The 13,493-nt window shown below is 43.2% G+C and overlaps 1 protein-coding gene across 2 annotated transcripts in view; it reads left to right on the top strand.

Annotated features, from left to right (window-relative positions):
* Positions 1–13,493, top strand: part of LOC119646290 (angiopoietin-related protein 2-like) — a 407,175-nt gene that overhangs the window by 347,574 nt on the left and 46,108 nt on the right. For both annotated transcript variants that reach the window (XM_038046703.1, XM_038046701.1), the window contains exon 3: positions 6,970–7,944. In XM_038046703.1, the coding sequence (XP_037902631.1) occupies positions 6,970–7,944 (975 nt within the window). The remainder of the gene's footprint in view (positions 1–6,969; positions 7,945–13,493) is intronic.

Genomic DNA, 13,493 nt, shown 5'->3' with positions numbered 1-13,493 from the left:
TCCGCTCTTATTGCATTATTGCAACGTATTTAATTCCATACTACACTTATTATTATTATTATTATTAAAGACCGATTCGCGCTGTCCATGCGTTTGTCTGTCTGTCTGTCCCTCTATGGATCATTCTCTTTTTTCTGTCCGTCTATTTAATATTTCAAAGCTGATCAGATCGGTATCAGCAATAAGATAGTTCGACTGGCCAAGTATCTTGACTATTATGGGTTTCAGTTCCTCTGAGTGCATACGGGGCGATTGGTAACGATCTACTGACCGATCGGAGACATGGCGGTGTCATATCATTTCATAAATATGTGCAAGACAATCGTGCATTCAAGTGCTTTATGCACCTTTCACAATTGTTTTCTTTTGCTAAGATAGAAATATATCTATTATCAATAAATGAATAATTTCGTGCTGAAACTTGAGCCGTGACACAGGTGGAAAGATTTAATTATCTTATGCGATAGTTTTGAACGTTATTTATATGATAACAAGTAGAAAGGCGAAGGCTTAGGCAATCCAAATGTTGTAGGTCTTCTTTTATGTAAGCGAGTTCAGTTGTATGACTGTTGGGCAAATGTCGAATCGGAATCGAGATCGATCTATCGCGATCCAAAATATCTATTATCGCTGAACACGTTGAATGTAATAATGAAATTCTTCATTGTCCGCGAATTTGTATTTTATGAAAGATTAAAAAGTAAGAGAAGGAGAACTTAAAGCCATGGGAAGAAATGGGTAGCTTCCGTTCTATGCTCGTATTAAGATACAACGACAAATGGAACATAAAGAAGAAAATAGATACACCAGATACAGAGTCCGAAATAGTCTGTACAGAGCAACGAGATTGACCAATTTTTGGAAAAACTGAAACATAATCTTGTCCCCTGGCCGGGAGGGGGGATGGAAGAAGTACTCAAATCAGAAAATCGTATCAGTGAAAAAAGGTTTAGGGGTAGATAATACTCCGCCAATGCAGATGGAGAGAAGAAAAAGTGGTCAAAATATTTACTGAGTACGATCAAACATCATATTTAATTAGTCATTCACCAGCGACCATTCCTGACAATTGTGATCTCCTCCGATGCGATGTATCGTTTCCATGGAGTACAAATTAAGAGGAAGTCTCGCAAAGTGATGCCGGAGCGAAGATGAAAGTCCTGGGGGTTTAACGTGAGTACCTGCCAAGTAGGCATAATCCCACGGTCCTCTTCGGACACGGATTGATTTTGGGACCACAATCAGAGCCCCGTCATAACTGGCACAGCAGTACTGGTTTATAATGAGTGCAGGCTCAGCTTTCATACCAGTGGATGCGAGGCCTATGTAACATCTCTGCCGGAACTAAAGGGTACGGCACCCGAGTTGTACAGCGCAACTCCACGCTTGAGCTCCGAGGAGCTCTGCCCGCGATATAGGCCACAACCACCATGAAACTCCCACTAAGGGGTACCAGATAACCTCCGGCCACTTCAGATGAGTCCCTTGCAGACTCAGGTCTGATCGCCCTCCTCGAGTACGTGGGGATAGAACCCCCCAATGGGTTAACTGAAATCAGCCCGAGAAGAGGAGATGGTAACTTCAGTACCTTACATTGTTCTCTCTCTCTACTCTTGTTCCTAAAAAGAAACTCCGGAAAAAATCAGTGTATCTAAGCGAGTGGACATGGACAAAAGCCGGGTGATGACTGACCTTGCTAAAGCCGAAGAGGATCACGTGATAGGCTCTCACAAAATTTGCGGCAGTTGAAAAGCACATTCAGTCTGCAACGTTCTTCCAGAAAAATGTTGGAAACAACGCTGCTTCGCACTGAAAACACCGCAAGGGCCACATAGACTGCAAATTTACAGATTGCCCCCAACAGGCATTACGGGTACTTAGACTATCGGTATGCGTTTACAACCTGCCCGGAGCTGGGAGGACAGCGGCATGTCAGAGATCTGGTTGAGTAGGTCTCAAAGCAAGACTTACTGCGAAAAGAAGAGTTACATTCTCTGCAGGAGAGAGCGTTGAATAAACCACGAGCTGCAGCCTGAAGTGCAACTGCTCACGAGTTGCGAAAACAGTTTGTTGCGGAGGTAAACTAACCGTTTCAGCAAAATCGGTTAATTAATTATAAAGCCAAGACCAACCGTTTTGTACCATGGTCTAACGTCCGGCACGAAGATGAGCTTCAGCTAGAGTCCCGCCTTAAGTTAGCTTATGACAAACGTTGAGGGCCCTACATTTACCAGGGCCCTACATTTACCATCAGTACAACGCAGTCCGTTACCCTCTACGGTGTGGAGGTATGGGCTGGTATCCTTCGTAAAGATGGGTATCATAAACACTTTGCCCAAGTTCAGAGATGAAGATATTCGCAGCGGTGGCGTTTGCCTATCCAGACTGTTATGGTGTTCGCGGGAGTCATCTCTTCGTTACCAAGAAATGTAAAGCCATAAAACCATAAAACCAGGCTGCACCTCTCATCGATAATTTATATCCGTGGTTGAATCGAAAGCATGGTCAGATTGATTACTAATTTACCCAACTTGTATTATTACATCTTTACCCAATTTGTATCCAATAGTTACACCGCTAAATTGTCATAGCGGAAGATGGCGGTTCAAATTTCACACCAATCGATCCAGCTGTGAATGAGCACCTGAATCAAATCAGAGTAATAATCACGCTTGACCGCAATGATGATCCGTTGCCTCCTACAGGGTACCCTAGCCCTGCAGAGACCGCTGCGGTCCTGAACGAAGTGCTCTAACATGCTTCAAGGCGCAGATACATTTGCACTGTGTCGGGTTAACGATTATTATTATTACCCAACTTGAAAATGAGCATGGAGGTTCCCAAATTTTTAGTGAACAGCAATAAGGGACATCGCTATCTGTTTTCTGTGCTTCTCAATAATGCAGGAAAGGAGACATGCAACAAACCTACGGGTCTCAGATGCGTAATATGACAATTATGCATCCGTGCAAGCTAAAAATGAAGCAGTTAGCATATTGAAAAATGAACGTCGCTATGATTTTCGAGTACCTTCTTCCCCGTGGCTGTAGTCAAGCTAGGTTGGGAGAATAAGTCAGCCTTCAAGTTCTCTGCCTTATCGATCAGGGTAGTCATGGAAGCTACGTAACCGGAGGCAACAACAAAAAGATTATTATTAAGTCTGAAAAGTCTCATTACTATTATAGTTTGCATCATCCCTCATTTAAATGGTCGTTCCAAGGTCAGTACTGTGCTAAGGCTTGGTCGTAGAAAAAGAACACTAAAAACTGGAACCCATAGATACCACATCGAAGCGGGCGAAAGTATTGCTGCAAGGGAAAAAGTAGGCAGACTCTACAACCGAATCCCCATCACATGCTCCACTCTTACTAGGATCTAATATCCCCAGCTTAAGGTAGATGGAATGGATACGGGGGATAGTTTTCTTCCTCAAATTCGAAGCTGAGTTGAATAGTATCTGAGAGGATTAAGAGCAAAAGCTAAAAGCGTACTGTAATACGCCTTTATGAAATGACTTCAATCTCTCTGCCCATTAATGCATGACCCGTCAGACTGAGAACCTTGGTTTTGTTAATGTTTATCTTCAGCCCAACTCTACTTGCCTCTCTTTCCAAATCCAGTGCTACTTGGCCAAGTTCCATGACCCGGTAAGAGAACAAAAAGATGCCATCAACGTAGTTGAGGTTTTTGAGGAAAGATGTCATCGTCCATTGAATTCCTCCACGTCTTTTGGACAAGACAGCATGGAGGACGTCACCGATAACAAGAAGAAATAATATCGGTGATCGGTGGACCCCACTTAGTACCTCAAAATCTCCTTTAAGATTTTAACGATCATCCCCCAAGATTTCCATACGAATAGGAGTAGCAGATCTGCAGTAACTGCAGGTACGGCTTACTTCGTTTGAATGCATTAATGGCCAAAAAGATTTCTCATCTGCTCGGAGGAACAGTCCGTATCCGCATGTTACGGTGACAAGCCATTCAATCTACAATAGAGAGAACCTCCCCAGATCTAATACGGTTACGAACCATGGTGAAATCTTCTTTCCACGTCTTTCCGTTGATACCTTTCGCAAAACCACTGAAAGATTAGCGACCACATTCTAGTTCCTTCGTAATGCAGCGTACAATTCTGAAATCATTCCAATGTGCGGCAACTTCCGCTTCCTTGATCAGCGATTGATTATCTGTCGAAATTCGAGCATGTCACGCCCACCATCACTCAGCGGTCAATAGAGCCTTCAGCCCCTTCCGTTCATCGATTCACTTCTATGATTCCGTAGTCAGCCAGATCTTTTGATGCCCACACGGGGCGTGGCCGACGACTTGTGTAGCACCCGAGAAAAGAGCATTTTTTATGGCAACCCAATGCTAATCGATATACTCAGGCCGATTACTCAGTATATCCGCCGTCCGATCAGCAGTTTCCCACTGCCGACCGATAGTTGGATAATACAAGCGGTCGATGCTGAACTTAGAGGACCGTAGTCGTACCGTGTTTCTCCATCACATCTCCGAACAAGGTGTTGTTAAATCCCACCTTGAAATTCAGATCAACCATCACGACTGCAATGTTACATTTAGGAAGCCCAACCTCGACTGCATGTAATTGCTCGTAAAAAGCATCCTTCTTCAATAAATCCACTCCATTGATGCGTAGCATTGTACAATTGTAGCGCTTCTTAGCCTGGACCGCATTCTTACTATTAGAAATCTGTCAAAAACCTGCTCTCAGGCGGGCCTTGCAGTAGTCGTCAGAAGCTGCCCGACACCACGTTCGCGCTTCCTACCACTTGGCTTTCCAAAAGGGCAAGAGAGAGAGGAGTACTGTCCAGAGTCACATCATCTTATTTCGCTTAAGTGCAGAATGTCCAACTTATAACGCTGGAATTGCTCTCAAATTAGAGCAAGCGAACATTCTGAGGACCTTCGCTACCGTTGTCGAAGAGCCTGCGCACATTCTGGGAAACCAATCATAGTCCGTTTTTGATAGCCAAAGGTCGCGGCGGTGAGGTCAATCCCTATCCGAGGCGTTGTTGGCGTTTCGGTAGCAGTAAAGTTTCAAAATGTGCAGGTTGCTAGCCCACACATTCATGTCCCTTTTAGTAGCCTCATACCAGAAGCAGAGAAGACTGTGTGTATTCTTAAGCCCCAACTCACAGGGCGTCATTGGATCAGGGATCCAGAATAATCTTGAGAAAACGAAAAAAGGTCGGTACATTGTACCAACTCCGTGACGGTAGGGCAGCGTAAAGCTGGCAAGCTCTTATCATAAGTCAATTAAATATTATCTCGCTCAGATTAAGAAATAAAGACCATAAGTCAAGTCGACTTCAAAGAGGGATAGTTCGAATCAGATACATTCCCTACTTCCAAGCATTTTAACTTGGCATCTGGTATTAAGTATTCTCCCAGGTGCCGCGATCTACTTTGCACAAGTGCCTGACACAGCCTCGGAACGTGTATGGAGATTTCGACATACTCCACGCAGAATCTGCATTCAGTGTCCGTTTATATCTCTAGCTTTCCCTGGTGATAGTTTATTTGGCAGTGACCAGGGCGTATTCCCACTATCATCCGTAGGTTCTCCTCAGCGCGGTTTAAACAGTCCTTTGTAGTCGTGGATTGGTGTCCCACCATAAACATTGCTCCATTTCTGGTAAGATCGCCCAGTATAGTTCCCTTAGCTGCTCCTCTTCATTTTTTAAGGCTATGGCAACGAATCCATTTCCGATTCCACACAAGAGTTCTGACCTGTGTGAAGGCGTCCATGTCTTCCTGAGCAGTTCATCCACATATTGTGCGAGCCGAGTGTATTCAGTTTCTCAAAGCATTCCCATACCCCCAGTTTCAGTGTCCAAAAATGCAAACAGTGCTATTTCTTTTGTTTCTATTGGCTCCTCCTTCTCGGTAATTGTCCCATCTTCTTTCTTGAGACAGACATAGATAGAAGGTATTGCCTTGTCTTTGGCTATAACTTCGTTCAACCTAGATGCTTCTGTGGTTTGTTGCTGAAGCTGTTTCTTCTTGTTTTGCTGATTGCATTGTTATACGTCCTCAGCGCTTTTTTGTACCCACCAGGGTACGTCCCTTGATGGCTTGATTGTCTTAGCTGGACACCTGGTTTCATACGCGTCAATAACGACTCTGCTGAGACCTTCCACCACTGTTTCCAGCTCTATTTCACTCTTGATGTCATCCCTCATCTATACATGAGTCATGGTGTCACTCAAGTGTCTTGTGTAGGAGTCCCAATCTGTTCTCGTAGGATTCCGATTAACATTGCTGCTCGCCCAGATCCCATGGGGGCGCTGGTATCGCAGCCGTGAAGAAGTGGTAATACTTTCCTCTCGCAGAACTTCACCATTCTAACGACGCATTCTGATGGGAACCGGGTGTGTCTCATGGGGAGTATCTTTATGTCACGACTGCCTCTCAGGTTCTTCCCCCGGCTTGCAGTGAGACTTGGACATCCACAAGGTCTCCAGTTAGAAACTCTGAAAGACATACGAGTATATATTTTAAGTTTCTTTTGAGAATGATGGCATTTCTTGGCTTTTCACACGAGGGATCCCAGATTACCTGTATTCTCTTCCTGGTACACCTAAGGTTCTTCTGTTATCGTTGGAACTTGGCATTACAATTACTGCAAACTGCATGGTGGAGGTTTACCTGAGTTATCTTAGTGCTGGCCATTGGCTCCGTTAGGGTTTAGAGCTATTCTCCACCCCCCCCCCCTCCCCGCCGGTTTATCTCCCTCCTCAGGTACTATGTATTGTTGTTGTATCTATTGTTCTTATCAATTTTTGACTAGACAAAGAGACAGTACCTTGGGTACTACAAGTGAATTTCTTAAGGTATTGTCCAAGACGACCGCGTAACTTCAATAGAACTTTAAAATTGATCTTAAATTTTCCAATAGTCTCAACCATATCCCAATAATCATTTTCATTACTTCTGTTACAGGGAACAACAGCTACTCAACATTTTCGAGGTCGTCATCTCAACACTGGAGGGAAAGCTGAAACGTATCGACAATTTAGACAAAGCTGTTGAACATTTGATGAGGCGGGTTGAAGCGCTCGATGGCCGTGTCAGTGATAATATCTTGAAAACAGATGCAGTCATCTCAAAACTACAAAATATTGACAATAAAATCTACGAACCCATCGACATGGCCGGGACCCGATCACCACGCACTTCAACTAACATCGACAGTCGACTGGTCTCACTAGATCAGAAAGTCAGCGACATTGATGTGAAATTAGAAATTCTAAAGAATCAAATCGATAACAATTTCTTGCCCGTGGATGACATCAATGCCGAAGCGAGTGAAAAGAGACCCATAAGCATGAACGTTATCGAGATCACAAAAGCTATGAATGCTGAAATCATGAATCATATGAGCAACGAATTAGGACAACTCCGACTGACAACCGATAACATCGACAAGAAATTGCAGTTCCACATCAACATCGTCTCGGAGAATGTTGGGCGTATGTTGCGAATGGTTGGAGATATCCATGAAGCTGTTGTCGATCATAATGAAGCCTTTCCACCTAATGCAACGACCACGGCACCGCCATTGATCAAATCAAGCAAGATTGATGCGTTGGTGAAACAAATAAGGCCAATTGTCTCCGTTTCAGAAAAGATGGATGAGGTGTGGAATGTTGTCGTTGGAACAAAAAGTTCTGTTGATGATTTGCTACCAAAATCTGATGAATTGCTAACACAAACTCAGCGACAAGAAAGAGCTATTGGAGAAATTCATCATGATTTGAAGACTAAGACGAACTTGATAATTGAGAATCTCGATATCGTTGAGAAGAGATTGAAGAAACAAGAAGATGATGTTTCTGTGTTGGCACAACGACCTGTCCCTGCAGAGCTTTTGATGGATCCCACGATTGATCGTCTGGTTGAATACGATCCAAACAGGTAGGTGCACTTATAATCTCAAATCATTTATTTCAGTTAAGTTGGTTGGTATTAAGCGTTTTATCACAGTGAAAGTCACCCCTTGCAGTTCCAGCAAACTCAGAACAAAATTCCACTGGCCCCGGGTCATCATAGCCGCAATTCCAAAGGTTTATACCATCCAGATCCCATCAACAAAATTTTATTTTTCTTCGGTGACACTATTGCAAAAATCGAGCCCTGACTTTCCTGATGTATAACCTCGAAATGCCTTACTCTATTGATGGCATCTTCCATTCAACGAAACATTATAAGCAATTTGCTATCTCCATCAACTGAATCCTTCAAACTTTCCTTGCCTTGTTAATTCGCTCAATATAACCAGTTAGGTCCTCCTCGCTTTAAATAAGTACCCGTCCTTTAGGTCTTCTTAAAACACGGACTGATTTCGCGACTACAATCAAAGCCTCGTTGTTACAAGTGAGTACAGTACCAGTCTACACTAAATGCATGGCTCAATATTCTACTTGTGGAGACCTGCCTAAATCTCTACCGAACTAAGGATGCGGCACCAGAGTTATAAAGGCAATTCCCCGTTTAAGGTCCGAAGATCCCTTATCCGCTTGGACATAACCCCCAACCCCCAAGAACCTCCAACTAGGGGGCCAACAGCACATAACCGTCCTGACAATTGCCCAGGAATTTCTCTGAGACATATGGCCTCAAGGGTATCTGGTTAGGTTTCTTGGCGGAAACTACTTCATATCAGTCGCTGTGCAGACTTGGGTCTGATTGACCAATTAAGTGTTGGATCATTCGCCTACTTCTTCGCGACCAGCAAGTCAAAGTGAGTACAGCATTTTCCGGTACCACCTCGTGGAGGTTCATGCTGGCCAGTTGGTTTCGTCTCGGTCCACAGGGTAGCACCCCGTTTTCCTCCCCGCTAACATTCAGAATGACAAGCAGTTTTTGAAATTTGACTAGCGTTGATTTTGATGCCTCCTCGAACAATTGGTGTAATTCATGATTCACCAGCCATTTTTCTCCATTATGACAACAAGCATTTTTTAGAGAATTTTCCTTTCAAATGTAAAGATCTTTTCAGCACTTCCGCTAAGGTACCTACTCGAGACAGATTAAGGTTTTATGGGTGCGTAGTATTTCGAGTCCATGGACTTTTCTATACTTCATTATGAGGAGGACTACATAAATGCTTTGTGAGCAGCAGTAAACCCTAAAGGCGGTTTATGTTTTAATTTGTATCTTCTGAGGTTAGGGCTCCTAACTAGACAAGTTGGTCAACCAGTTCAGTATTTTTTAGATGATGTATTTCTACTTTGACTCATTGATTCAGAGTCCAATGTCCCTCGCTACTATCTATAACTTATATGTCATTTGCCTACACCACCAACTGGGAGGACTTTTTCAGCACCTCACCTTTTTGAGCACCAAGTTAAAGGCGTCAACGATTTTATGCATTTCTGGTCCATACAAAATCGGAACTGTGAGCGATTGGTTTCTGTCTGGGTCATCTGGAAATAATATAATGAAACACAAAAGTTGGTTTTACCCATAGTACTCCACCCGGGACTTTGTCTGTGCCATTAACCAAGCCAATGTCGTCTGCAGGAGGCTCTACGAAGGTGTTGCATTTTTGGTATCGTACGAATTTGAGCTCGTAGTCTCCCTCATCATCTTTCAACTTAGAGATTGGACCAATGTAGAACTTGGATTGGCTTCCAGTTTTGAATGTAACTAAGCCATAATCATCTAAAAAAGGGAGATGGAATAATCCTGGAAAGTAATCAGGTTCAACGGTAAACAAATCCTCATTCATTTCATATCGTCGTCCGTGTCCGACTTCAGCGTCAGCCGCTAATGAATAAACGTTCCTTGTTTGCGCAGATTTTTTGTTCTTTGGCCAAAACCGCTTCCTTTTTGGATGCCTTCTTTTTGCAAAGTGGAACCGGTTTCTTCTTTTCTGCAATGGGTTTCATTTTTGGAGTGCTCATAGCTACCATACTCTTGCCTTTTTTCTTTGACTTTCGTTCAGTTCAGCTCAATTGAGTTTTTCGTTCACCTGACGGGTATCACCGCTTTGGGTACCACCAAAAACTTGAGGAGAAAGGAAAGCGTGATTTGAACCAGCTCCTGGATCAAGCCTTCTTCGGTAAAAACATGGATGTATCTCACTTTTTTTTATCCTGAAATTATATTGTTGTTCACGAAGGATGCTGTATTATAAATAGATGCTGTCTTCCAAGGTCTTGCTTCATCCAGAAGTCTTAAAAGTCCCAAAAACAGCAGCATCCAATGGTTGCATTTTATTGGATGAATGAGGAGGTAAAGTCAAAACTGAGACGTCATTTTCGTTGCAAAGCATTGGAGCTTCCAGGGACAAATGATTTTCTTTCTTGCAGGGACCTCTGGCTTAATAGAATAGGGTTCTCTCGAGGACCGTAGGATTGGCGGATGAAATGCTTAATAACTTTGACAAATGGTTCTTATGTCATCCAACCCGTAGGGGTGGCTAAGCCAAGTGTCCCTTGAAATGCTTCTTGAGTAATTTGCTCCTTAAAATGGACTCGTGTAAAAATCATGACTAGAGGAATAGTGCTGCCAAATGAAGAAGTTATGGATACTGTGGTGACGGTTTTGCCTTTTTTTCCACTTGTGGCTTTGTCCACTTGCTCGGCGCCTTTTTTCAGCGACTCCAACGAATAGTGTGCATTTGATTTGGCCGTTTCATCCAAATTGAACACCCTCTCCCTATCACCAAATTCTGAATGGTGTTTGTACAACTTTTCCAAATTATTGAAGAATAGATCTACATTTGGTGAAAGAAGTAGCACAAGACAAGCTGCAAGCCTCAGGGGTGCTTTGGGAAAATTTGGGGTGCCTTTTCAAAAAATTATAGTCAGTCAATGCCTGGTACTTTCTTGTTTTCCCATGATGGAGGATATAGTATTTTGTTGTGTGTTCATCACTATTATTTCATCAGCAGTCGGCAACCTTCTACTGGCAGGTCATGGTACGTTTTAGAGCACGTAATTGGAAAGTTTTGCAGTTTCTCACCTTGTTCTGCTGTGAAGACCATCCTCTCCTTTTTCTTCAGCCTTTGTCCCGTTCACAAGCGGGGTCGGCTCGTCGTGATCGATTTCGAAGTGTGAACACATCTAATGTCTGCTTTACCAGTACCCCAACAGTAACGCTCAACATGTGACAAGTTTATCAAATCCGCTCCGCCTTTTTGTCAGAAACCATCAAGGGAGCCCCCACTCGCGCCGGGTTACATACAGCGTCTATCAAAATGATGACCCCATGCACCGTATTCTCAAGTTGAATCTGAATAAAACAGAATTTTTGACGAAAGAAACATGACAGCAATCTACTCAGAACTGACTGAATTAATTGTCTCGAGTCAATACTCTCAACCAGTGGTAAGCATTTGCTTGGAATTGTTCATCCATCAGTGACACTGGATGAAGCGACGTTCAAAACTGGAATCCTTTACCGTCGACGCAACAAAGAACGCCTCATAACCAAAATCCATCACCCAGTCGCCGAGGGCTGGTCAACTTGGAACGACAGGTGATTGTAGATTCCACCCCTCGGAAATGAAGACAAAGATGTTGTGGCCAGCGCCAAAACTCGATATGATTATATCCAAAATAGAGGCATTGGCGATGGTTTATGGCACTGCAAACATTGCGGAAAAGTTGCGAGAAAGGCATCTTCGATGGTAACATAACGTTACCCATGTAATGGCAGCTCGCCTACTAAGATTGACCTAAACGTCAAATTTGACGTGAAATAATTCAAAGGCCGATAAAAGTAACCAGATAATGATTTAAACATTTTTCAAAGCCATCCGGACCAAGTTTATGCCCGAAAGAATGACAAATCTGCTTCAAAAAACCGACCCCGCTACCGAACTAGGTTGCAATTAGTGAAGCTTCTATTGAAAAACATCAATTCGAAACGGAGAAACTCCTCCGCCGATTTCAAAAGAGATGTGAAATCAGCAATAATTTACTATAATATTGCACCATTTTTTGGAGTGCTAGAATCTCGGAGGGCTCTTGGTAAATAAAAGGATTCACATTTTTATTGCTGTCGTTATCGCTTGATCGATCCAAATCAAGTTTGCCTCTTCAATTCCTGGACACATTAGTGTTTTCCGTAGAACGATGTTAGTGCCAATGATAGGTACCCTCACTGTCAGTGGCAACAACCTGCCCAGAACTGAACGGGATCAATGGTATCAGCTACTGGTTACTTCCATTTCAAAATTGCTTCACGCATCCACCTAACTTAGATGTCTTGGTATTCCACAACTGACGTTCATTATCATCGGTTTATCAACGGATGTCTCTAATCCAAAATTTACCACAGTATCGTGTGCTCTGTCGCGCTCTACGGTTTTGAGTATAAGCTGATTATAAAAGGCAATAACTGACGCCAGGCGGTAATGGAGACGAAGATGTTGCATTGGATCAATGGTGTAATACGCCATGACCACATCCGAAATGAGGATTTTCGCGATTGGGGTTACATTGGATGGTACGATCATGTAATTTGCACGGACGAGAAACGACCGCCGAAAGAACAATAGCGTTATACCCCGAATGGTGATTTGAGTGCCTCGCGACCGTGCCGAGCAAAATGGCGAAACAAACCAAGACGAGCCAACTCCGCCTCTGAACTGGAAAAAGGCTGACAAAGAAGACGAAGGTAACCACGGCCCACTCAACGCGCTACAAGTGTTTTACTTGGTAGAGCCCGTATTCAATAAGTGGTTTTCATCCACATGCCTTACCTATGGTCCTTCTAAAAGTAAAAGGGTACCTACTTGCCATTCGGGGTTGTGTGTTACTCACTTAGTTACTTCATTAGACAACTGAAGCCGTTCCCCAAAAGAAAGGTAAGAACTCCAATTCTTTCTTAGGTATTATCGCCAATCCATCGGGTTACCTTAAAATTTACAAAATGATATTTCTTTCTGCAGATGGTACTCTCTCACACAATTTTCACAAAAGAACGTGGGATCGAAATTTAGGTGCTTTTTGCAACGTCTTCTTCAAGATCTTTTGAAATATGTCGGCTTTATATTTTCTTGAAATATCATATTTTTTAGAGCTTCAGGGAAACCTAATGCATGCTATCGGCATGCGCTTCTGCCTGAAATAGAGTGACCTGTTGACCGCACAAAGTTGTATTTGGAGTCCATTCTATGTACCCCTGCCTCTCCCCCACCTTCTGTTTTGGATCTATTTATGCATCATACCAGCCCTTTTTCAAATGTCTACCTCTCCAGGAATTCCAATCTTTTATACTCAGATTTCGAGGCTTAGTACAGGTTTGACAAAAGAAAAATTACATTCTTGAATTATGCTTCCCGGTACTACTGTCCTACCCAAAGCCCCCCCCCCCCCCTTCAGATTTTGTTTACCCTAAAACTGTTCAACTGAAACAAAGATGCTCTAATTTACATAGATTGTGACTAAGCTCTCCGTGCCTTCCCTGCGCTCACACTTTGATGCTGGGATTCCCTATATGATCCAGCCACA

The sequence above is a fragment of the Hermetia illucens genome, chromosome 1 (genome assembly GCF_905115235.1).
Source record: "Hermetia illucens chromosome 1, iHerIll2.2.curated.20191125, whole genome shotgun sequence".
NCBI classification, from domain to species: Eukaryota; Metazoa; Arthropoda; class Insecta; order Diptera; family Stratiomyidae; genus Hermetia; species Hermetia illucens.
Note: the sequence above shows the minus strand (reverse complement) of the source record. Positions and strands in the feature narration are given on the sequence as shown.